This window comes from Lagopus muta, chromosome 25, assembly GCF_023343835.1.
Source record: "Lagopus muta isolate bLagMut1 chromosome 25, bLagMut1 primary, whole genome shotgun sequence".
NCBI lineage: Eukaryota > Metazoa > Chordata > Aves > Galliformes > Phasianidae > Lagopus > Lagopus muta.
This window is the reverse complement of record NC_064457.1, coordinates 3,867,431-3,888,486: the sequence shown is the minus strand read 5'-3', so window position 1 is coordinate 3,888,486 and position 21,056 is coordinate 3,867,431. Positions and strand designations below refer to the sequence as shown.

The 21,056-nt window shown below is 54.6% G+C and overlaps 1 protein-coding gene across 1 annotated transcript; it reads right to left on the bottom strand.

Moving 5' to 3' along the window:
* FZD2 (frizzled class receptor 2) lies at positions 1 to 1,935 on the bottom strand. The gene has a single exon (XM_048927060.1). The coding sequence runs from the start codon at positions 1,774 to 1,776 to the stop codon at positions 100 to 102; it is 1,677 nt and encodes a 558-aa protein (XP_048783017.1). The 5' UTR covers positions 1,777 to 1,935; the 3' UTR covers positions 1 to 99.
* Positions 1,936 to 21,056: the final 19,121 nt, after the last annotated feature.

Here is a 21,056-nt window from a genome sequence, read left to right as displayed (position 1 = left end):
AAAACAACCCAAAAAAACAAACAAACAAAAAATAATAATAACTGGAAGAGAGAGAGAGAAAGAGGGAGCCAGGGAGGGAGGCGGCCCTTCGCCCGCCGCTCACACCGTGGTCTCGCCCTGCCTGCTGTTGGTGAGCCGCGTGTAGAACTTCCTCCACGAGTGCAGCGTTTTGCCCGACCAGATCCAGAAGCCCGAGGTGATGCCCACGATGAGGGTCATGAGGTACTTGATCATGTAGACGGTGAAGTCCGGCGTCATGCGGGGCGTGAAGTGCAGCGGGCAGGGGATGGCCAGGCTCTTGCAGTGCTGGCTGATCCAGCTGCGCTCCCAGTGCTGGCGGAAGGCCTGCTCGTAGAAGTAGCAGGCGATGACGATGGTGGCCGGCACGGTGTAGAGCACGCTGAAGACCCCGATGCGCACCATCAGGCGCTCCAGCTTCTCCGTCTTGGTGCCGCCGTGCTTCATGATGGTGCGGATGCGGAAGAGGGAGACGAAGCCGGCCAGCAGGAAGGAGGTGCCGATGAAGAGGTAGACGAAGAGCGGCGCCAGCACGAAGCCCCGCAGCGGGTCGATGCCGTTGAGCCCCACGAAGCAGACGCCGCTCAGCAGGTCGCCGTCGATCTGCCCCATGGCCAGGATGGTGATGGTCTTGACGGCCGGCACGGCCCAGGCGGCCAGGTGGAAGTACTGCGAGTTGGCCTCGATGGCCTCGTGGCCCCACTTCATGCCGGCGGCCAGGAACCAGGTGAGGGAGAGGATGACCCACCAGATGGAGCTGGCCATGCTGAAGAAGTAGAGCATCATGAAGAGGATGGTGCAGCCCTCCTTCTTGGTGCCCTGCACCACCGTGCGGTAGCCGTCCTCCTGGAAGCGCTCGTTGCACACCACGCGCTCCTGCAGCACGAAGCCGGCGATGTAAGCCACGGACACCATGGTGTAGCAGCCCGACAGGAAGATGATGGGCCGCTCGGGGTAGCGGAACCGCTGCATGTCCACCAGGTAGGTGGTGACGGTGAAGAAGGTGGAGGCGCAGCACAGCACGGACCAGACCAGGATCCAGACGCGGGCGAAGCGGATCTCGTCCTCGTTGAAGAACATGTGGCCGTCGGGCCGGGCCGGCTCGCAGGGCGCCGCGCAGTCCTTCTCGCCCAGGAATTTGTAGTTGAGGTACCCGGGCACCTTCAGCGCCCGCGGGCAGTGGAACGGCCGCTCCGGCGTGGCGTAGCGCGGCGCTCCGGGGGTGCCGTGCGCGACGGGCGGCGCGGCGCTGGTGAGCAGCGCTGCCGAGGAGCCGCCGTCCTCCGAGTGGTTCTGCCCGACGCAGATCTGCTCGGCGCCGTGCCGGGGGAAGTTCTCGCAGCGCAGCCGCTCGGGCCACTGGAAGCCGAATTTGTTCATCAGCGCCTCGCAGCCCTGCCGGGCGCGCTCGCAGATGGAGCGGCAGGGCGGGATGGCCTGCTCCAGCACGGTGCACACCGGAGCGTACATGGAGCACAGGAAGAACTTGAGCTCCAGCGAGCACTGCACCTTGACCAGCGGGTAGAACTGGTGCACCTCCAGCCCCGCGTCCTCCTGGTTGGTGTGGCCCAGCAGGTTGGGCATGATGGTCTGGTTGTAGGCGATGTCGGTGCACAGCGGGATGGAGATGGGCTGGCAGAAGCCGTGGTCGGGCACGGAGATGCCCTTCTCGCCGTGCGGCTGCCCCCGGCTCGGCGCCGCGCTCAGCCCCGCCAGCAGCACGGCCAGGACGGGCAGGGCGCCGGGGGGGGCCCGCATGGCGCCGGGGGGGGTCCGCGCGCCGCCCGGCGGCCCCGCGCTCGCCGCGCCCCGCTCCCAGAGCGGCCCTATCGCGCCGTATCGCGGGCTATCGCGCCCTATCGCGCCGTATCGCGCCCTATCGCGCCCGCAGCCGCCGCCGCGCTCCCACCCGCCGCCTTTGTGCGGGGCGCCGCCGCGGACCCGCCGGGAGGAGCGGCCCCCCCCCGCCCCGCCCCCCGCCCCGCCAATCGCAGCCCGCCCCGCGCTCGCCCCCGCCCCCCCCGCCGTCCCCCCCCCGCCCCCGGGGGCCCCCCGCCCCTCCCCGTCCCCCCCCGCCAAAACTTTTCGGCGCTGCGAAACTTCTCCCCCTCCCCCGCCCGCCCCCCCCGGCCCGATCCGGGGGCACGAAGCCACTTTTACGGCGACTTTCTCGAGTGCCCCCCGCAAAGCGCCGCTCGGAGCCCCGCCGCCCCCCCCCCCCGCCGCTCCGTGCGCTGGGACGCCTCGACCCCAAAGCGGAGCTCGGCGGGGCGGTGCCGTCGGGGGGGTTCGGCCCCGGGGGGGGCGCGGAGACCCTCGGCGGCGGCTCGCTGCCCCCCGCCCCCCCTCCGTCGCCGTCAGCTCTGCCGTAGCCGCGCGCAGAAGCCCCGCTCGGGGGGCCCCAGAGTCTTTCAGGCGTAATTGAAACCATCGCGCGGCTGCGGGGCGGGGGGGAGGGGCGGGGGGGCGGCGGGCGGAGCGGAACCCCGCGGCTCCGCGCGGGACCCCCGGCGTTGTCCCCGCGGCGGTGGGGACCCGGCCGGGCCGCCCCGGCTAACGGGGTCCGTTCGGAACGCGTTCCGGGTCGGGCTGCGTCGGGGAGGGGAACTCGGCGTCTGTGCCCCCTCCCCTCCTGCCGGTGCCGGGGGCGCCTCCGGGCACGCGTGGGGACGGCCTGAGCCCCGCGGGGGGCGGTGGGGCGTCCTCGGTGTGTGCGGGGCGCACCGGGCCGGGATGGGCACCGCCGACCGAGACCTGCGGGAAGGGATGCGGCCGGGAGATCCGCGGTGCGAAAGCGGGGGGCAGAACGGGGGCGGGCCGGGGAGCCGCGATGGGAGCCGCGGGGCTCGGGAAGGGGGCCCCCGGCCCCGGCTTTGTTTCACACTTAAGAGCCGCTAATTAAAACCAGGCGCTCACGGTGTCGGGAGGGGGGGGAGAAGGGAACAGAAAGGGGGGATCGGCGTGGGCATCGGAGCCGACACGTGTCCGCACACACGTGCACACACACACACATGTACACACATGTACACACATGTACACTGTACACACGTGCACACACATGTACACACACACACGTGCGCACGCCTACGGAGCTGCACGCAGCTCGAGGCTCCGCCGCTCCCGTCCTCCGTGACCCCTCAGAGGCCGGCCGTGGGGGGGCTGCGCTCAGCTCCCGGTGACCCCGCGGCCCGGAGGCTCCCGGCCGTGTCGGACACGGCCCCGGCGGCGGCCCGCATTCACGGCTCGGGCGGCTCGCGAGCGGAGCGGCGGAATGAAAGGGCGGCTTAAGGGCGGCTTAAGGGCGCCCCGCTGCGCCCCGCAGATGAGCGCCGTCGGGAGAGCCGCGTGCCGCGGTGCGGGGACGGCGGGGACGGGAGGGAGGGGTGCGGGACGCCGAGGTGAGCGACGTGCGGGTCGCGGTCGCGGGGCGGTGGGGCCGGCAGCCCCCAGGCACGCGCCGCCGGGCGCAGCTGTCGCTGTCAGCACGCGGTATTTTTAGAGCGCCGTGCGGGGCCGTGCGGGGCCGTGAGCTGCGCGGTGCTTCGGGGTCACGGCCGCCCCGCTCCGCCCCCCGTTGCGAGGCTCCGCGCGGCCCGGCTCCGTCGGCTCCGGATCCCCTCCTTGTCCCGACGTGGCCGCGGTGCCGCGCGGTGCCCCCGGCGCTGCCGTCCCCTCGTGGCTCCCGGGGTTCAGTGCCCCACGGCACAGCCGGCGCCGTGCACGTGACGGGAGGTGACAGCAGTGACGGGAGGTGACAGCAGTGCCCGCTATTTATACCCGTCCCTTCTCAGGGCTGTGCGCTATGTGACCCAGCGGGGCCCCCCCTCCTCTACCCGGGGCACAAACAGCCTCCGGGACTCGCGGAGCGCACGGCGCTGCCAAGGGCGGCCGCAGGGTCCCCCGCCGGCTCTGTCCCCAGCCGTGCCAGCGCTGTCCCTGTCACCCTATAGGATGGAGCAGCCCCCACCGCGCTCCATGGACGTCCCAACTGCCCCCTGCCCCCCGGGCCCATACGGCCCAGCTGGGGGCTCCCCCGTGCCCGTAGGGACACCGAGCTGTCCCCGTGCCCTCAGGGTGCAGAAGGCGTGGATCTGCACCAGAGGGGATGCAGGGCTGAAGCCGTGCCCAAAGGGGACACTGAGCCGTCCCTGTGCCTGGAGGCAGGGATTGATGCTGTGCCCAGAGGTGGCACTGAAGTGTCCCTGTGTCCAATGATGGCATGGAGTTGTGCCCAGCGGGGACACTGTGCTGCCCCCAAACCCTGTGGGGACACGGATCTGTGCCAGCAGGAGCACTGAGCAGTTCGCATCTCTGAGCAAGTGCTGCAGCTGAACCCACAAGAGAGAGCATCCCTATGGAGCACACCTCATCCCTACGGGGCACAACACCTCCCTGTGGGGCACAACAACTCCCTATGGGGCGCACCTCATCCCTATGGGGCACAACACACCCCAGGTGGCACAGCCCTAGATGGCACAAGCCGTGGTTGCAGAGCACAGCAAGAGCAGCTCCTCGCTGGCCCCCCAGCCGCTTGATCCCCACACAGAGCTGCACAGTGCAGCACAGAGGCTCAGCCAATGTGCAGGAAGGGGCCCTGTGCCGTCCCTGCTCACATAATGTGAAGAAACACACAGGGCTCTGGGGGCTGTGCTGTGCTGTGTTGTGCTGTGCTGTGTTGTGCTGTGTTGTGCTGTGTTGTGCTGTGCTGTGTTGTGCTGTGCTGTGTTGTGCTGTGTTGTGCTGTGCTGTGTTGTGCTGTGTTGTGCTGTGTTGTGCTGTGCTGTGTTGTGTTGTGCTGTGCTGTGCTGTGCTGTGTTGTGTTGTGCTGTGTTGTGTTGTGCTGTGTTGTGCTGTGTTGTGCTGTGCTGTGTTGTGTTGTGCTGTGCTGTGCTGTGCTGTGTTGTGTTGTGCTGTGTTGTGTTGTGTTGTGCTGTGTTGTGTTGTGTTGTGTTGTGCTGCGTTGTGTTGTGCTGTGTTGTGCTGTGCTGTGTTGTGCTGTGTTGTGCTGTGCTGTGTTGTGCTGTGTTGTGTTGTGTTGTGTTGTGCTGTGTTGTGCTGTGCTGTGTTGTGCTGTGCTGTGTTGTGTTGTGCTGTGTTGGGCTGTGCTGTGCTGTGCTGTGTTGTGCTGTGCTGTGCTGTGTTGTGTTGTGTTGTGCTGTGTTGTGTTGTGCTGTGTTGTGCTGTGTTGTGCTGTGCTGTGATGTGTTGTGTTGTGCTGTGTTGTGCTGTGCTGTGTTGTGTTGTGTTGAGCTGTGCTGTGCTGTGCTGTGTTGTGTTGTGTTGTGCTGTGTTGTGCTGTGTTGTGTTGTGCTGTGTTGTGCTGTGTTGTGCTGTGTTGTGCTGTGCTGTGCTGTGTTGTGCTGTGTTGTGTTGTGCTGTGTTGTGCTGTGTTGTGCTGTGCTGTGTTGTGTTGTGCTGTGCTGTGTTGTGCTGTGTTGTGCTGTGTTGTGCTGTGCTGTGTTGTGCTGTGTTGTGCTGTGCTGTGTTGTGCTGTGTTGTGTTGTGTTGTGTTGTGTTGTGCTGTGTTGTGCTGTGCTGTGTTGTGCTGTGCTGTGCTGTGTTGTGCTGTGCTGTGCTGTGTTGTGCTGTGCTGTGTTGTGTTGTGTTGTGCTGTGCTGTGTTGTGCTGTGTTGTGTTGTGCTGTGCTGTGTTGTGTTGTGCTGTGCTGTGTTGTGCTGTGTTGTGCTGTGCTGTGTTGTGTTGTGCTGTGCTGTGTTGTGCTGTGTTGTGTTGTGTTGTGTTGTGTTGTGCTGTGTTGTGCTGTGCTGTGTTGTGTTGTGTTGTGTTGTGCTGTGTTGTGCTGTGTTATGTTGTGTTGTGCTGTGCTGTGTTGTGCTGTGTTGTGCTGTGCTGTGTTGTGCTGTGTTGTGCTGTGCTGTGCTGTGTTGTGTTGTGCTGTGCTGTGTTGTGCTGTGTTGTGCTGTGTTGTGTTGTGCTGTGTTGTGCTGTGTTGTGCTGTGCTGTGTTGTGCTGTGCTGTGCTGTGTTGTGCTGTGTTGTGTTGTGCTGTGTTGTGTTGTGTTGTGCTGTGCTGTGCTGTGCTGTGTTGTGCTGTGTTGTGTTGTGTTGTGCTGTGTTGTGCTGTGCTCTGTTGTGCTGTGTTGTGTTGTGCTGTGCTGTGTTGTGCTGTGTTGTGTTGTGCTGTGCTGTGTTGTGCTGTGTTGTGTTGTGCTGTGCTGTGTTGTGCTGTGCTGTGTTGTGCTGTGTTGTGTTGTGTTGTGCTGTGTTGTGCTGTGCTGTGTTGTGTTGTGTTGTGCTGTGTTGTGCTGTGTTGTGTTGTGTTGTGCTGTGTTGTGCTGTGCTGTGTTGTGTTGCGCTGTGTTGTGCTGTGTTGTGCTGTGCTGTGTTGTGCTGTGTTGTGTTGTGCTGTGTTGTGCTGTGCTGTGTTGTGTTGTGCTGTGTTGTGCTGTGTTGTGCTGTGTTGTGTTGTGTTGTGCTGTGTTGTGCTGTGTTGTGTTGTGTTGTGTTGTGTTGTGCTGTGTTGTGCTGTGTTGTGCTGTGTTGTGCTGTGTTGTGCTGTGTTGTGTTGTGCTGTGTTGTGCTGTGCTGTGTTGTGTTGTGCTGTGTTGTGCTGTGTTGTGCTGTGTTGTGTTGTGTTGTGCTGTGTTGTGCTGTGTTGTGCTGTGTTGTGTTGTGTTGTGCTGTGTTGTGCTGTGTTGTGCTGTGTTGTGCTGTGTTGTGTTGTGTTGTGCTGTGCTGTGTTGTGTTGTGTTGTGTTGTGCTGTGTTGTGCTGTGTTGTGCTGTGTTGTGTTGTGTTGTGCTGTGTTGTGCTGTGTTGTGCTGTGTTGTGCTGTGTTGTGTTGTGTTGTGCTGTGTTGTGTTGTGCTGTGTTGTGCTGTGTTGTGCTGTGTTGTGTTGTGTTGTGCTGTGCTGTGTTGTGTTGTGTTGTGTTGTGCTGTGTTGTGCTGTGTTGTGTTGTGTTGTGCTGTGTTGTGCTGTGTTGTGCTGTGTTGTGCTGTGTTGTGTTGTGTTGTGCTGTGTTGTGTTGTGCTGTGTTGTGTTGTGCTGTGTTGTGCTGTGTTGTGTTGTGCTGTGTTGTGTTGTGCTGTGTTGTGTTGTGTTGTGCTGTGTTGTGCTGTGTTGTGTTGTGTTGTGCTGTGTTGTGCTGTGTTGTGTTGTGCTGTGTTATGTTGTGTTGTGCTGTGTTGTGCTGTGTTGTGTTGTGCTGTGCTGTGTTGTGCTGTGCTGTGTTGTGTTGTGCTGTGTTGTGTTGTGCTGTGCTGTGTTGTGTTGTGCTGTGTTGTGCTGTGTTGTGTTGTGTTGTGCTGTGTTGTGCTGTGTTGTGTTGTGTTGTGCTGTGTTGTGTTGTGCTGTGTTGTGTTGTGCTGTGTTGTGTTGTGCTGTGTTGTGCTGTGTTGTGTTGTGTTGTGCTGTGTTGTGCTGTGTTGTGTTGTGTTGTGCTGTGTTGTGCTGTGTTGTGTTGTGCTGTGTTATGTTGTGTTGTGCTGTGTTGTGCTGTGTTGTGTTGTGCTGTGCTGTGTTGTGCTGTGCTGTGTTGTGTTGTGCTGTGTTGTGTTGTGCTGTGCTGTGTTGTGTTGTGCTGTGTTGTGCTGTGCTGTGTTGTGTTGTGCTGTGTTGTGTTGTGCTGTGTTGTGTTGTGTTGTGCTGTGTTGTGCTGTGTTGTGTTGTGTTGTGCTGTGTTGTGCTGTGTTGTGTTGTGCTGTGTTATGTTGTGTTGTGCTGTGTTGTGCTGTGTTGTGTTGTGCTGTGTTGTGTTGTGCTGTGTTGTGTTGTGTTGTGCTGTGTTGTGCTGTGTTGTGTTGTGTTGTGCTGTGTTGTGCTGTGTTGTGCTGTGCTGTGCTGTGTTGTGCTGTGTTGTGTTGTGCTGTGTTGTGTTGTGCTGTGCTGTGCTGTGCTGTGTTGTGCTGTGCTGTGTTGTGTTGTGCTGTGCTGTGTTGTGTTGTGCTGTGTTGTGCTGTGTTGTGCTGTGCTGTGTTGTGTTGTGCTGTGTTGTGCTGTGCTGTGCTGTGTTGTGCTGTGCTGTGCTGTGTTGTGCTGTGTTGTGCTGTGCTGTGTTGTGCTGTGTTGTGTTGTGTTGAGCTGTGCTGTGTTGTGCTGTGTTGTGCTGTGCTGTGTTGTGCTGTGTTGTGCTGTGTTGTGTTGTGTTGAGCTGTGTTGTGCTGAGTTGTGTTGTGTTGTGTTGTGCTGTGCTGTGTTGTGTTGTGCTGTGTTGTGTTGTGTTGTGCTGTGTTGTGTTGTGCTGTGTTGTGCTGTGTTGTGCTGTGTTGTGCTGTGTTGTGCTGTGTTGTGCTGTGTTGTGTTGTGTTGTGCTGTGTTGTGTTGTGCTGTGTTGTGTTGTGTTGTGCTGTGTTGTGTTGTGCTGTGCTGTGTTGTGTTGTGCTGTGTTGTGTTGTGTTGTGCTGTGCTGTGTTGTGCTGTGCTGTGCTGTGCTGTGTTGTGCTGTGCTGTGCTGTGTTGTGCTGTGCTGTGTTGTGTTGTGCTGTGTTGTGCTGTGCTGTGTTGTGTTGTGCTGTGCTGTGTTGTGTTGTGCTGTGTTGTGCTGTGCTGTGCTGTGTTGTGTTGTGCTGTGTTGTGCTGTGCTGTGCTGTGCTGTGTTGTGTTGTGCTGTGTTGTGTTGTGCTGTGCTGTGTTGTGTTGTGCTGTGTTGTGCTGTGCTGTGCTGTGCTGTGTTGTGTTGTGCTGTGTTGTGTTGTGCTGTGCTGTGTTGTGTTGTGTTGTGCTGTGTTGTGTTGTGCTGTGTTGTGCTGTGTTGTGCTGTGCTGTGCTGTGTTGTGCTGTGCTGTGTTGTGCTGTGCTGTGCTGTGTTGTGTTGTGCTGTGCTGTGTTGTGCTGTGCTGTGTTGTGCTGTGTTGTGCTGTGTTGTGCTGTGTTGTGCTGTGCTGTGTTGTGCTGTGTTGTGCTGTGTTGTGTTGTGCTGTGCTGTGTTGTGCTGTGTTGTGTTGTGCTGTGCTGTGTTGTGTTGTGCTGTGCTGTGTTGTGCTGTGTTGTGTTGTGCTGTGTTGTGCTGTGTTGTGCTGTGTTGTGCTGTGTTGTGTTGTGCTGTGTTGTGTTGTGCTGTGCTGTGTTGTGCTGTGTTGTGTTGTGCTGTGTTGTGCTGTGCTGTGCTGTGTTGTGCTGTGTTTTGTTGTGTTGTGCTGTGCTGTGTTGTGTTGTGCTGTGCTGTGCTGTGTTGTGCTGTGTTGTGCTGTGTTGTGCTGTGTTGTGTTGTGCTGTGCTGTGTTGTGCTGTGCTGTGTTGTGCTGTGTTGTGCTGTGCTGTTGTGCTGTGTTGTGTTGTGCTGTGTTGTGCTGTGTTGTGCTGTGCTGTGCTGTGTTGTGCTGTGTTGTGTTGTGTTGTGCTGTGTTGTGTTGTGCTGTGCTGTGTTGTGCTGTGTTGTGCTGTGCTGTGCTGTGTTGTGTTGTGCTGTGTTGTGCTGTGTTGTGCTGTGCTGTGTTGTGCTGTGCTGTGTTGTGCTGTGTTGTGCTGTGTTGTGTTGTGCTGTGTTGTGCTGTGTTGTGTTGTGCTGTGTTGTGTTGTGCTGTGTTGTGCTGTGTTGTGCTGTGTTGTGCTGTGTTGTGCTGTGTTGTGCTGTGCTGTGCTGTGTTGTGCTGTGCTGTGCTGTGTTGTGCTGTGTTGTGTTGTGCTGTGTTGTGCTGTGTTGTGCTGTGTTGTGCTGTGTTGTGCTGTGTTGTGTTGTGCTGTGCTGTGTTGTGCTGTGCTGTGCTGTGTTGTGCTGTGTTGTGTTGTGCTGTGCTGTGTTGTGCTGTGCTGTGTTGTGTTGTGCTGTGTTGTGTTGTGCTGTGCTGTGTTGTGCTGTGCTGTGTTGTGTTGTGTTGTGCTGTGTTGTGCTGTGTTGTGTTGTGCTGTGCTGTGTTGTGCTGTGCTGTGCTGTGCTGTGCTGTGTTGTGTTGTGCTGTGCTGTGTTGTGCTGTGTTGTGTTGTGCTGTGCTGTGTTGTGTTGTGCTGTGCTGTGTTGTGCTGTGTTGTGTTGTGCTGTGCTGTGTTGTGCTGTGCTGTGTTGTGCTGTGTTGTGTTGTGTTGTGTTGTGCTGTGTTGTGCTGTGCTGTGTTGTGCTGTGCTGTGCTGTGTTGTGCTGTGTTGTGCTGTGTTGTGTTGTGCTGTGTTGTGCTGTGCTGTGTTGTGCTGTGCTGTGCTGTGTTGTGCTGTGCTGTGCTGTGTTGTGCTGTGCTGTGTTGTGTTGTGCTGTGTTGTGCTGTGCTGTGTTGTGTTGTGCTGTGCTGTGCTGTGTTGTGCTGTGTTGTGCTGTGTTGTGTTGTGCTGTGTTGTGCTGTGTTGTGTTGTGCTGTGTTGTGCTGTGTTGTGTTGTGTTGTGCTGTGTTGTGTTGTGTTGTGCTGTGTTGTGCTGTGTTGTGCTGTGCTGTGTTGTGCTGTGTTGTGTTGTGTTGTGCTGTGTTGTGCTGTGTTGTGTTGTGTTGTGCTGTGTTGTGTTGTGCTGTGCTGTGTTGTGTTGTGCTGTGTTGTGTTGTGTTGTGCTGTGCTGTGTTGTGCTGTGCTGTGTTGTGTTGTGCTGTGCTGTGTTGTGCTGTGTTGTGCTGTGTTGTGCTGTGTTGTGTTGTGCTGTGTTGTGTTGTGCTGTGCTGTGTTGTGTTGTGCTGTGTTGTGTTGTGCTGTGCTGTGCTGTGTTGTGCTGTGTTGTGCTGTGTTGTGCTGTGTTGTGTTGTGCTGTGCTGTGTTGTGCTGTGTTGTGCTGTGTTGTGTTGTGCTGTGCTGTGTTGTGCTGTGTTGTGCTGTGTTGTGTTGTGCTGTGCTGTGTTGTGTTGTGCTGTGCTGTGCTGTGTTGTGTTGTGCTGTGTTGTGTTGTGCTGTGCTGTGCTGTGTTGTGCTGTGTTGTGCTGTGTTGTGCTGTGTTGTGCTGTGTTGTGTTGTGCTGTGCTGTGTTGTGCTGTGCTGTGTTGTGTTGTGCTGTGCTGTGTTGTGTTGTGCTGTGCTGTGCTGTGTTGTGCTGTGTTGTGTTGTGTTGTGCTGTGCTGTGCTGTGTTGTGTTGTGCTGTGCTGTGTTGTGCTGTGTTGTGCTGTGTTGTTTTGTGCTGTGCTGTGTTGTGCTGTGTTGTGCTGTGTTGTGCTGTGTTGTGCTGTGTTGTGTTGTGCTGTGCTGTGTTGTGCTGTGCTGTGCTGTGTTGTGCTGTGTTGTGTTGTGTTGTGCTGTGCTGTGCTGTGTTGTGCTGTGCTGTGTTGTGCTGTGTTGTGTTGTGTTGTGCTGTGTTGTGCTGTGCTGTGTTGTGCTGTGTTGTGTTGTGCTGTGCTGTGTTGTGCTGTGCTGTGTTGTGTTGTGCTGTGCTGTGTTGTGTTGTGCTGTGCTGTGTTGTGTTGTGCTGTGCTGTGCTGTGTTGTGCTGTGTTGTGTTGTGTTGTGCTGTTGTGCTGTGTTGTGTTGTGCTGTGCTGTGTTGTGTTGTGCTGTGCTGTGCTGTGTTGTGCTGTGCTGTGTTGTGCTGTGCTGTGTTGTGTTGTGCTGTGTTGTGTTGTGTTGTGCTGTGCTGTGTTGTGCTGTGTTGTGTTGTGCTGTGCTGTGTTGTGCTGTGTTGTGCTGTGTTGTGCTGTGCTGTGTTGTGTTGTGCTGTGTTGTGTTGTGCTGTGTTGTGCTGTGCTGTGTTGTGCTGTGCTGTGTTGTGTTGTGCTGTGTTGTGTTGTGCTGTGCTGTGCTGTGTTGTGTTGTGCTGTGCTGTGTTGTGTTGTGTTGTGCTGTGTTGTGCTGTGCTGTGTTGTGTTGTGCTGTGCTGTGTTGTGTTGTGTTGTGCTGTGTTGTGCTGTGCTGTGTTGTGTTGTGCTGTGTTGTGTTGTGTTGTGCTGTGCTGTGTTGTGTTGTGTTGTGTTGTGCTGTGTTGTGCTGTGCTGTGTTGTGTTGTGCTGTGCTGTGTTGTGCTGTGTTGTGCTGTGCTGTGCTGTGTTGTGCTGTGTTGTGCTGTGCTGTGCTGTGTTGTGTTGTGCTGTGCTGTGTTGTGCTGTGCTGTGTTGTGCTGTGCTGTGCTGTGTTGTGCTGTGTTGTGCTGTGCTGTGCTGTGTTGTGTTGTGCTGTGCTGTGTTGTGCTGTGCTGTGTTGTGCTGTGCTGTGCTGTGTTGTGTTGTGCTGTGCTGTGTTGTGCTGTGCTGTGTTGTGCTGTGTTGTGCTGTGTTGTGCTGTGTTGTGCTGTGCTGTGTTGTGCTGTGTTGTGCTGTGTTGTGTTGTGCTGTGCTGTGTTGTGCTGTGTTGTGTTGTGCTGTGCTGTGTTGTGCTGTGTTGTGCTGTGTTGTGTTGTGCTGTGTTGTGTTGTGCTGTGCTGTGTTGTGCTGTGTTGTGTTGTGCTGTGTTGTGCTGTGCTGTGCTGTGTTGTGCTGTGTTTTGTTGTGTTGTGCTGTGCTGTGTTGTGTTGTGCTGTGCTGTGCTGTGTTGTGCTGTGCTGTGTTGTGTTGTGCTGTGTTGTGTTGTGCTGTGCTGTGTTGTGTTGTGCTGTGTTGTGTTGTGCTGTGCTGTGTTGTGTTGTGCTGTGCTGTGCTGTGTTGTGCTGTGCTGTGTTGTGTTGTGCTGTGTTGTGCTGTGCTGTGCTGTGTTGTGCTGTGTTGTGTTGTGCTGTGCTGTGTTGTGTTGTGCTGTGCTGTGCTGTGTTGTGCTGTGTTGTGCTGTGTTGTGTTGTGCTGTGCTGTGTTGTGCTGTGCTGTGTTGTGCTGTGTTGTGCTGTGCTGTGCTGTGTTGTGCTGTGTTGTGTTGTGCTGTGCTGTGTTGTGTTGTGCTGTGCTGTGCTGTTGTGCTGTGTTGTGTTGTGTTGTGCTGTGCTGTGCTGTGTTGTGCTGTGTTGTGCTGTGTTGTGCTGTGCTGTGCTGTGTTGTGCTGTGTTGTGTTGTGTTGTGCTGTGTTGTGTTGTGCTGTGCTGTGTTGTGCTGTGTTGTGCTGTGCTGTGCTGTGTTGTGTTGTGCTGTGTTGTGCTGTGCTGTGTTGTGCTGTGTTGTGCTGTGTTGTGTTGTGCTGTGTTGTGTTGTGCTGTGTTGTGTTGTGCTGTGTTGTGTTGTGCTGTGTTGTGCTGTGTTGTGCTGTGCTGTGTTGTGCTGTGTTGTGCTGTGCTGTGTTGTGCTGTGTTGTGCTGTGCTGTGTTGTGCTGTGCTGTGTTGTGCTGTGTTGTGCTGTGTTGTGCTGTGCTGTGCTGTGCTGTGTTGTGCTGTGTTGTGTTGTGCTGTGTTGTGTTGTGTTGTGCTGTGCTGTGTTGTGCTGTGTTGTGCTGTGCTGTGTTGTGCTGTGTTGTGCTGTGTTGTGCTGTGTTGTGTTGTGCTGTGCTGTGTTGTGCTGTGTTGTGCTGTGTTGTGCTGTGTTGTGTTGTGTTGTGCTGTGTTGTGCTGTGTTGTGCTGTGCTGTGTTGTGCTGTGTTGTGCTGTGTTGTGCTGTGTTGTGCTGTGTTGTGCTGTGTTGTGCTGTGCTGTGCTGTGCTGTGTTGTGCTGTGCTGTGCTGTGTTGTGCTGTGCTGTGTTGTGTTGTGCTGTGTTGTGCTGTGCTGTGTTGTGTTGTGCTGTGCTGTGTTGTGTTGTGCTGTGTTGTGCTGTGCTGTGCTGTGCTGTGTTGTGTTGTGCTGTGCTGTGTTGTGCTGTGCTGTGCTGTGTTGTGTTGTGCTGTGTTGTGCTGTGTTGTGCTGTGCTGTGCTGTGTTGTGCTGTGCTGTGTTGTGCTGTGCTGTGCTGTGTTGTGTTGTGCTGTGCTGTGTTGTGCTGTGCTGTGTTGTGCTGTGTTGTGCTGTGTTGTGCTGTGTTGTGCTGTGCTGTGTTGTGCTGTGTTGTGCTGTGTTGTGTTGTGCTGTGCTGTGTTGTGCTGTGTTGTGTTGTGCTGTGCTGTGTTGTGTTGTGCTGTGCTGTGTTGTGCTGTGTTGTGTTGTGCTGTGTTGTGCTGTGTTGTGCTGTGTTGTGCTGTGTTGTGTTGTGCTGTGTTGTGTTGTGCTGTGCTGTGTTGTGCTGTGTTGTGTTGTGCTGTGTTGTGCTGTGCTGTGCTGTGTTGTGCTGTGTTTTGTTGTGTTGTGCTGTGCTGTGTTGTGTTGTGCTGTGCTGTGCTGTGTTGTGCTGTGTTGTGCTGTGTTGTGCTGTGTTGTGTTGTGCTGTGCTGTGTTGTGCTGTGCTGTGTTGTGCTGTGTTGTGCTGTGCTGTTGTGCTGTGTTGTGTTGTGCTGTGTTGTGCTGTGTTGTGCTGTGCTGTGCTGTGTTGTGCTGTGTTGTGTTGTGTTGTGCTGTGTTGTGTTGTGCTGTGCTGTGTTGTGCTGTGTTGTGCTGTGCTGTGCTGTGTTGTGTTGTGCTGTGTTGTGCTGTGTTGTGCTGTGCTGTGTTGTGCTGTGCTGTGTTGTGCTGTGTTGTGCTGTGTTGTGTTGTGCTGTGTTGTGCTGTGTTGTGTTGTGCTGTGTTGTGTTGTGCTGTGTTGTGCTGTGTTGTGCTGTGTTGTGCTGTGTTGTGTTGTGTTGTGTTGTGCTGTGCTGTGTTGTGCTGTGTTGTGCTGTGCTGTGCTGTGTTGTGCTGTGCTGTGCTGTGTTGTGCTGTGTTGTGTTGTGCTGTGTTGTGCTGTGTTGTGCTGTGTTGTGCTGTGTTGTGCTGTGTTGTGTTGTGCTGTGCTGTGTTGTGCTGTGCTGTGCTGTGTTGTGCTGTGTTGTGTTGTGCTGTGCTGTGTTGTGCTGTGCTGTGTTGTGTTGTGCTGTGTTGTGTTGTGCTGTGCTGTGTTGTGCTGTGCTGTGTTGTGTTGTGTTGTGCTGTGTTGTGCTGTGTTGTGTTGTGCTGTGCTGTGTTGTGCTGTGCTGTGCTGTGCTGTGCTGTGTTGTGTTGTGCTGTGCTGTGTTGTGCTGTGTTGTGTTGTGCTGTGCTGTGTTGTGTTGTGCTGTGCTGTGTTGTGCTGTGTTGTGTTGTGCTGTGCTGTGTTGTGCTGTGCTGTGTTGTGCTGTGTTGTGTTGTGTTGTGTTGTGCTGTGTTGTGCTGTGCTGTGTTGTGCTGTGCTGTGCTGTGTTGTGCTGTGTTGTGCTGTGTTGTGTTGTGCTGTGTTGTGCTGTGCTGTGTTGTGCTGTGCTGTGCTGTGTTGTGCTGTGCTGTGCTGTGTTGTGCTGTGCTGTGTTGTGTTGTGCTGTGTTGTGCTGTGCTGTGTTGTGTTGTGCTGTGCTGTGCTGTGTTGTGCTGTGTTGTGCTGTGTTGTGTTGTGCTGTGTTGTGCTGTGTTGTGTTGTGCTGTGTTGTGCTGTGTTGTGTTGTGTTGTGCTGTGTTGTGTTGTGTTGTGCTGTGTTGTGCTGTGTTGTGCTGTGCTGTGTTGTGCTGTGTTGTGTTGTGTTGTGCTGTGTTGTGCTGTGTTGTGTTGTGTTGTGCTGTGTTGTGTTGTGCTGTGCTGTGTTGTGTTGTGCTGTGTTGTGTTGTGTTGTGCTGTGCTGTGTTGTGCTGTGCTGTGTTGTGTTGTGCTGTGCTGTGTTGTGCTGTGTTGTGCTGTGTTGTGCTGTGTTGTGTTGTGCTGTGTTGTGTTGTGCTGTGCTGTGTTGTGTTGTGCTGTGTTGTGTTGTGCTGTGCTGTGCTGTGTTGTGCTGTGTTGTGCTGTGTTGTGCTGTGTTGTGTTGTGCTGTGCTGTGTTGTGCTGTGTTGTGCTGTGTTGTGTTGTGCTGTGCTGTGTTGTGCTGTGTTGTGCTGTGTTGTGTTGTGCTGTGCTGTGTTGTGTTGTGCTGTGCTGTGCTGTGTTGTGTTGTGCTGTGTTGTGTTGTGCTGTGCTGTGCTGTGTTGTGCTGTGTTGTGCTGTGTTGTGCTGTGTTGTGCTGTGTTGTGTTGTGCTGTGCTGTGTTGTGCTGTGCTGTGTTGTGTTGTGCTGTGCTGTGTTGTGTTGTGCTGTGCTGTGCTGTGTTGTGCTGTGTTGTGTTGTGTTGTGCTGTGCTGTGCTGTGTTGTGTTGTGCTGTGCTGTGTTGTGCTGTGTTGTGCTGTGTTGTTTTGTGCTGTGCTGTGTTGTGCTGTGTTGTGCTGTGTTGTGCTGTGTTGTGCTGTGTTGTGTTGTGCTGTGCTGTGTTGTGCTGTGCTGTGCTGTGTTGTGCTGTGTTGTGTTGTGTTGTGCTGTGCTGTGCTGTGTTGTGCTGTGCTGTGTTGTGCTGTGTTGTGTTGTGTTGTGCTGTGTTGTGCTGTGCTGTGTTGTGCTGTGTTGTGTTGTGCTGTGCTGTGTTGTGCTGTGCTGTGTTGTGTTGTGCTGTGCTGTGCTGTGTTGTGCTGTGTTGTGTTGTGCTGTGCTGTGTTGTGTTGTGCTGTGCTGTGTTGTGTTGTGCTGTGCTGTGCTGTGTTGTGCTGTGTTGTGTTGTGTTGTGCTGTTGTGCTGTGTTGTGTTGTGCTGTGCTGTGTTGTGTTGTGCTGTGCTGTGCTGTGTTGTGCTGTGCTGTGTTGTGCTGTGCTGTGTTGTGTTGTGCTGTGTTGTGTTGTGTTGTGCTGTGCTGTGTTGTGCTGTGTTGTGTTGTGCTGTGCTGTGTTGTGCTGTGTTGTGCTGTGTTGTGCTGTGCTGTGTTGTGTTGTGCTGTGTTGTGTTGTGCTGTGTTGTGCTGTGCTGTGTTGTGCTGTGCTGTGTTGTGTTGTGCTGTGTTGTGTTGTGCTGTGCTGTGCTGTGTTGTGTTGTGCTGTGCTGTGTTGTGTTGTGTTGTGCTGTGTTGTGCTGTGCTGTGTTGTGTTGTGCTGTGCTGTGTTGTGTTGTGTTGTGCTGTGTTGTGCTGTGCTGTGTTGTGTTGTGCTGTGTTGTGTTGTGTTGTGCTGTGCTGTGTTGTGTTGTGTTGTGTTGTGCTGTGTTGTGCTGTGCTGTGTTGTGTTGTGCTGTGCTGTGTTGTGCTGTGTTGTGCTGTGCTGTGCTGTGTTGTGCTGTGTTGTGCTGTGCTGTGCTGTGTTGTGTTGTGCTGTGCTGTGTTGTGCTGTGCTGTGTTGTGCTGTGCTGTGCTGTGTTGTGCTGTGTTGTGCTGTGCTGTGCTGTGTTGTGTTGTGCTGTGCTGTGTTGTGCTGTGCTGTGTTGTGCTGTGCTGTGCTGTGTTGTGTTGTGCTGTGCTGTGTTGTGCTGTGCTGTGTTGTGCTGTGTTGTGCTGTGTTGTGCTGTGTTGTGCTGTGCTGTGTTGTGCTGTGTTGTGCTGTGTTGTGTTGTGCTGTGCTGTGTTGTGCTGTGTTGTGTTGTGCTGTGCTGTGTTGTGCTGTGTTGTGCTGTGTTGTGTTGTGCTGTGTTGTGTTGTGCTGTGCTGTGTTGTGCTGTGTTGTGTTGTGCTGTGTTGTGCTGTGCTGTGCTGTGTTGTGCTGTGTTTTGTTGTGTTGTGCTGTGCTGTGTTGTGTTGTGCTGTGCTGTGCTGTGTTGTGCTGTGCTGTGTTGTGTTGTGCTGTGTTGTGTTGTGCTGTGCTGTGTTGTGTTGTGCTGTGTTGTGTTGTGCTGTGCTGTGTTGTGTTGTGCTGTGCTGTGCTGTGTTGTGCTGTGCTGTGTTGTGTTGTGCTGTGTTGTGCTGTGCTGTGCTGTGTTGTGCTGTGTTGTGTTGTGCTGTGCTGTGTTGTGTTGTGCTGTGCTGTGCTGTGTTGTGCTGTGTTGTGCTGTGTTGTGTTGTGCTGTGCTGTGTTGTGCTGTGCTGTGTTGTGCTGTGTTGTGCTGTGCTGTGCTGTGTTGTGCTGTGTTGTGTTGTGCTGTGCTGTGTTGTGTTGTGCTGTGCTGTGCTGTTGTGCTGTGTTGTGTTGTGTTGTGCTGTGCTGTGCTGTGTTGTGCTGTGTTGTGCTGTGTTGTGCTGTGCTGTGCTGTGTTGTGCTGTGTTGTGTTGTGTTGTGCTGTGTTGTGTTGTGCTGTGCTGTGTTGTGCTGTGTTGTGCTGTGCTGTGCTGTGTTGTGTTGTGCTGTGTTGTGCTGTGCTGTGTTGTGCTGTGTTGTGCTGTGTTGTGTTGTGCTGTGTTGTGTTGTGCTGTGTTGTGTTGTGCTGTGTTGTGTTGTGCTGTGTTGTGCTGTGTTGTGCTGTGCTGTGTTGTGCTGTGTTGTGCTGTGCTGTGTTGTGCTGTGTTGTGCTGTGCTGTGTTGTGCTGTGCTGTGTTGTGCTGTGTTGTGCTGTGTTGTGCTGTGCTGTGCTGTGCTGTGTTGTGCTGTGTTGTGTTGTGCTGTGTTGTGTTGTGTTGTGCTGTGCTGTGTTGTGCTGTGTTGTGCTGTGCTGTGTTGTGCTGTGTTGTGCTGTGTTGTGCTGTGTTGTGTTGTGCTGTGCTGTGTTGTGCTGTGTTGTGCTGTGTTGTGCTGTGTTGTGTTGTGTTGTGCTGTGTTGTGCTGTGTTGTGCTGTGCTGTGTTGTGCTGTGTTGTGCTGTGTTGTGCTGTGTTGTGCTGTGTTGTGCTGTGTTGTGCTGTGCTGTGCTGTGTTGTGTTGTGCTGTGCTGTGTTGTGCTGTGCTGTGTTGTGTTGTGCTGTGCTGTGTTGTGCTGTGTTGTGTTGTGCTGTGCTGTGTTGTGTTGTGCTGTGCTGTGTTGTGCTGTGTTGTGTTGTGCTGTGCTGTGTTGTGCTGTGCTGTGTTGTGCTGTGTTGTGTTGTGTTGTGTTGTGCTGTGCTGTGTTGTGCTGTGCTGTGCTGTGTTGTGCTGTGCTGTGCTGTGTTGTGCTGTGCTGTGTTGTGTTGTGCTGTGTTGTGTTGTGCTGTGCTGTGTTGTGTTGTGCTGTGTTGTGCTGTGTTGTGTTGTGTTGTGCTGTGTTGTGTTGTGTTGTGCTGTGTTGTGCTGTGTTGTGCTGTGCTGTGTTGTGCTGTGCTGTGTTGTGTTGTGCTGTGCTGTGTTGTGCTGTGTTGTGCTGTGCTGTGCTGTGTTGTGCTGTGCTGTGTTGTGCTGTGTTGTGTTGTGTTGTGCTGTGTTGTGCTGTGTTGTGTTGTGCTGTGCTGTGTTGTGTTGTGCTGTGCTGTGTTGTGTTGTGCTGTGTTGTGTTGTGCTGTGCTGTGTTGTGTTGTGCTGTGCTGTGCTGTGTTGTGCTGTGTTGTGCTGTGTTGTGCTGTGTTGTGTTGTGTTGTGCTGTGCTGTGCTGTGTTGTGCTGTGCTGTGTTGTGCTGTGCTGTGTTGTGTTGTGCTGTGTTGTGTTGTGTTGTGCTGTGCTGTGTTGTGCTGTGTTGTGTTGTGCTGTGCTGTGTTGTGCTGTGTTGTGCTGTGTTGTGCTGTGCTGTGTTGTGTTGTGCTGTGTTGTGTTGTGCTGTGTTGTGCTGTGCTGTGTTGTGCTGTGTTGTGCTGTGTTGTGTTGTGTTGTGCTGTGTTGTGCTGTGCTGTGTTGTGTTGCGCTGTGTTGTGCTGTGTTGTGCTGTGCTGTGTTGTGCTGTGTTGTGTTGTGCTGTGTTGTGCTGTGCTGTGTTGTGCTGTGTTGTGTTGTGCTGTGCTGTGCTGTGTTCTGTTGTGCTGTGTTGTGTTGTGTTGTGCTGTGTTGTGTTGTGTTGTGCTGTGTTGTGCTGTGCTGTGTTGTGCTGTGTTGTGCTGTGCTGTGTTGTGTTGTGCTGTGTTGTGCTGTGTTGTGCTGTGCTGTGCTGTGTTGTGTTGTGCTGTGTTGTGCTGTGTTGTGTTGTGCTGTGCTGTGTTGTGCTGTGTTGTGCTGTGTTGTGCTGTGTTGTGTTGTGTTGTGCTGTGTTGTGCTGTGTTGTGCTGTGCTGTGTTGTGCTGTGTTGTGCTGTGTTGTGCTGTGTTGTGCTGTGTTGTGCTGTGTTGTGCTGTGCTGTGCTGTGTTGTGTTGTGCTGTGCTGTGTTGTGCTGTGCTGTGTTGTGTTGTGCTGTGCTGTGTTGTGCTGTGTTGTGTTGTGCTGTGCTGTGTTGTGTTGTGCTGTGCTGTGTTGTGCTGTGTTGTGTTGTGCTGTGCTGTGTTGTGCTGTGCTGTGTTGTGCTGTGTTGTGTTGTGTTGTGTTGTGCTGTGCTGTGTTGTGCTGTGCTGTGCTGTGTTGTGCTGTGCTGTGTTGTGTTGTGCTGTGTTGTGCTGTGTTGTGTTGTGCTGTGCTGTGTTGTGTTGTGCTGTGTTGTGCTGTGTTGTGTTGTGTTGTGCTGTGTTGTGTTGTGTTGTGCTGTGTTGTGCTGTGTTGTGTTGTGTTGTGCTGTGCTGTGTTGTGCTGTGCTGTGTTGTGTTGTGCTGTGCTGTGTTGTGCTGTGTTGTGCTGTGCTGTGCTGTGTTGTGCTGTGCTGTGTTGTGCTGTGTTGTGTTGTGTTGTGCTGTGTTGTGCTGTGTTGTGTTGTGCTGTGCTGTGTTGTGTTGTGCTGTGTTGTGTTGTGCTGTGCTGTGTTGTGTTGTGCTGTGCTGTGCTGTGTTGTGCTGTGTTGTGCTGTGTTGTGCTGTGTTGTGTTGTGTTGTGCTGTGCTGTGCTGTGTTGTGCTGTGCTGTGTTGTGCTGTGCTGTGTTGTGTTGTGCTGTGTTGTGTTGTGTTGTGCTGTGCTGTGTTGTGCTGTGTTGTGTTGTGCTGTGCTGTGTTGTGCTGTGTTGTGCTGTGTTGTGCTGTGCTGTGTTGTGTTGTGCTGTGTTGTGTTGTGCTGTGTTGTGCTGTGCTGTGTTGTGCTGTGTTGTGCTGTGTTGTGTTGTGTTGTGCTGTGTTGTGCTGTGCTGTGTTGTGTTGCGCTGTGTTGTGCTGTGTTGTGCTGTGCTGTGTTGTGCTGTGTTGTGTTGTGCTGTGTTGTGCTGTGCTGTGTTGTGCTGTGTTGTGTTGTGCTGTGCTGTGCTGTGTTCTGTTGTGCTGTGTTGTGTTGTGTTGTGCTGTGTTGTGTTGTGTTGTGCTGTGTTGTGCTGTGCTGTGTTGTGCTGTGTTGTGCTGTGCTGTGTTGTGCTGTGCTGTGTTGTGCTGTGTTGTGTTGCGCTGTGTTGTGCTGTGTTGTGCTGTGCTGTGTTGTGCTGTGTTGTGTTGTGTTGTGCTGTGTTGTGCTGTGTTCTGTTGTGCTGTGTTGTGTTGTGCTGTGTTGTGCTGTGCTGTGTTGTGCTGTGCTGTGTTGTGCTGTGTTGTGTTGCGCTGTGTTGTGTTGTGCTGTGTTGTGCTGTGCTGTGTTGTGCTGTGTTGTGTTGTGCTGTGCTGTGCTGTGTTCTGTTGTGCTGTGTTGTGTTGTGTTGTGCTGTGTTGTGTTGTGTTGTGCTGTGTTGTGCTGTGCTGTGTTGTGCTGTGTTGTGCTGTGCTGTGTTGTGCTGTGTTGTGTTGTGCTGTG

What these genes read in the sequence shown, in the direction of transcription:
- FZD2 (XM_048927060.1), bottom strand. Translation starts at nt 1,776, where the DNA reads ATGCGGGCCCCCCCCGGCGCCCTGCCCGTCCTGGCCGTGCTGCTGGCG.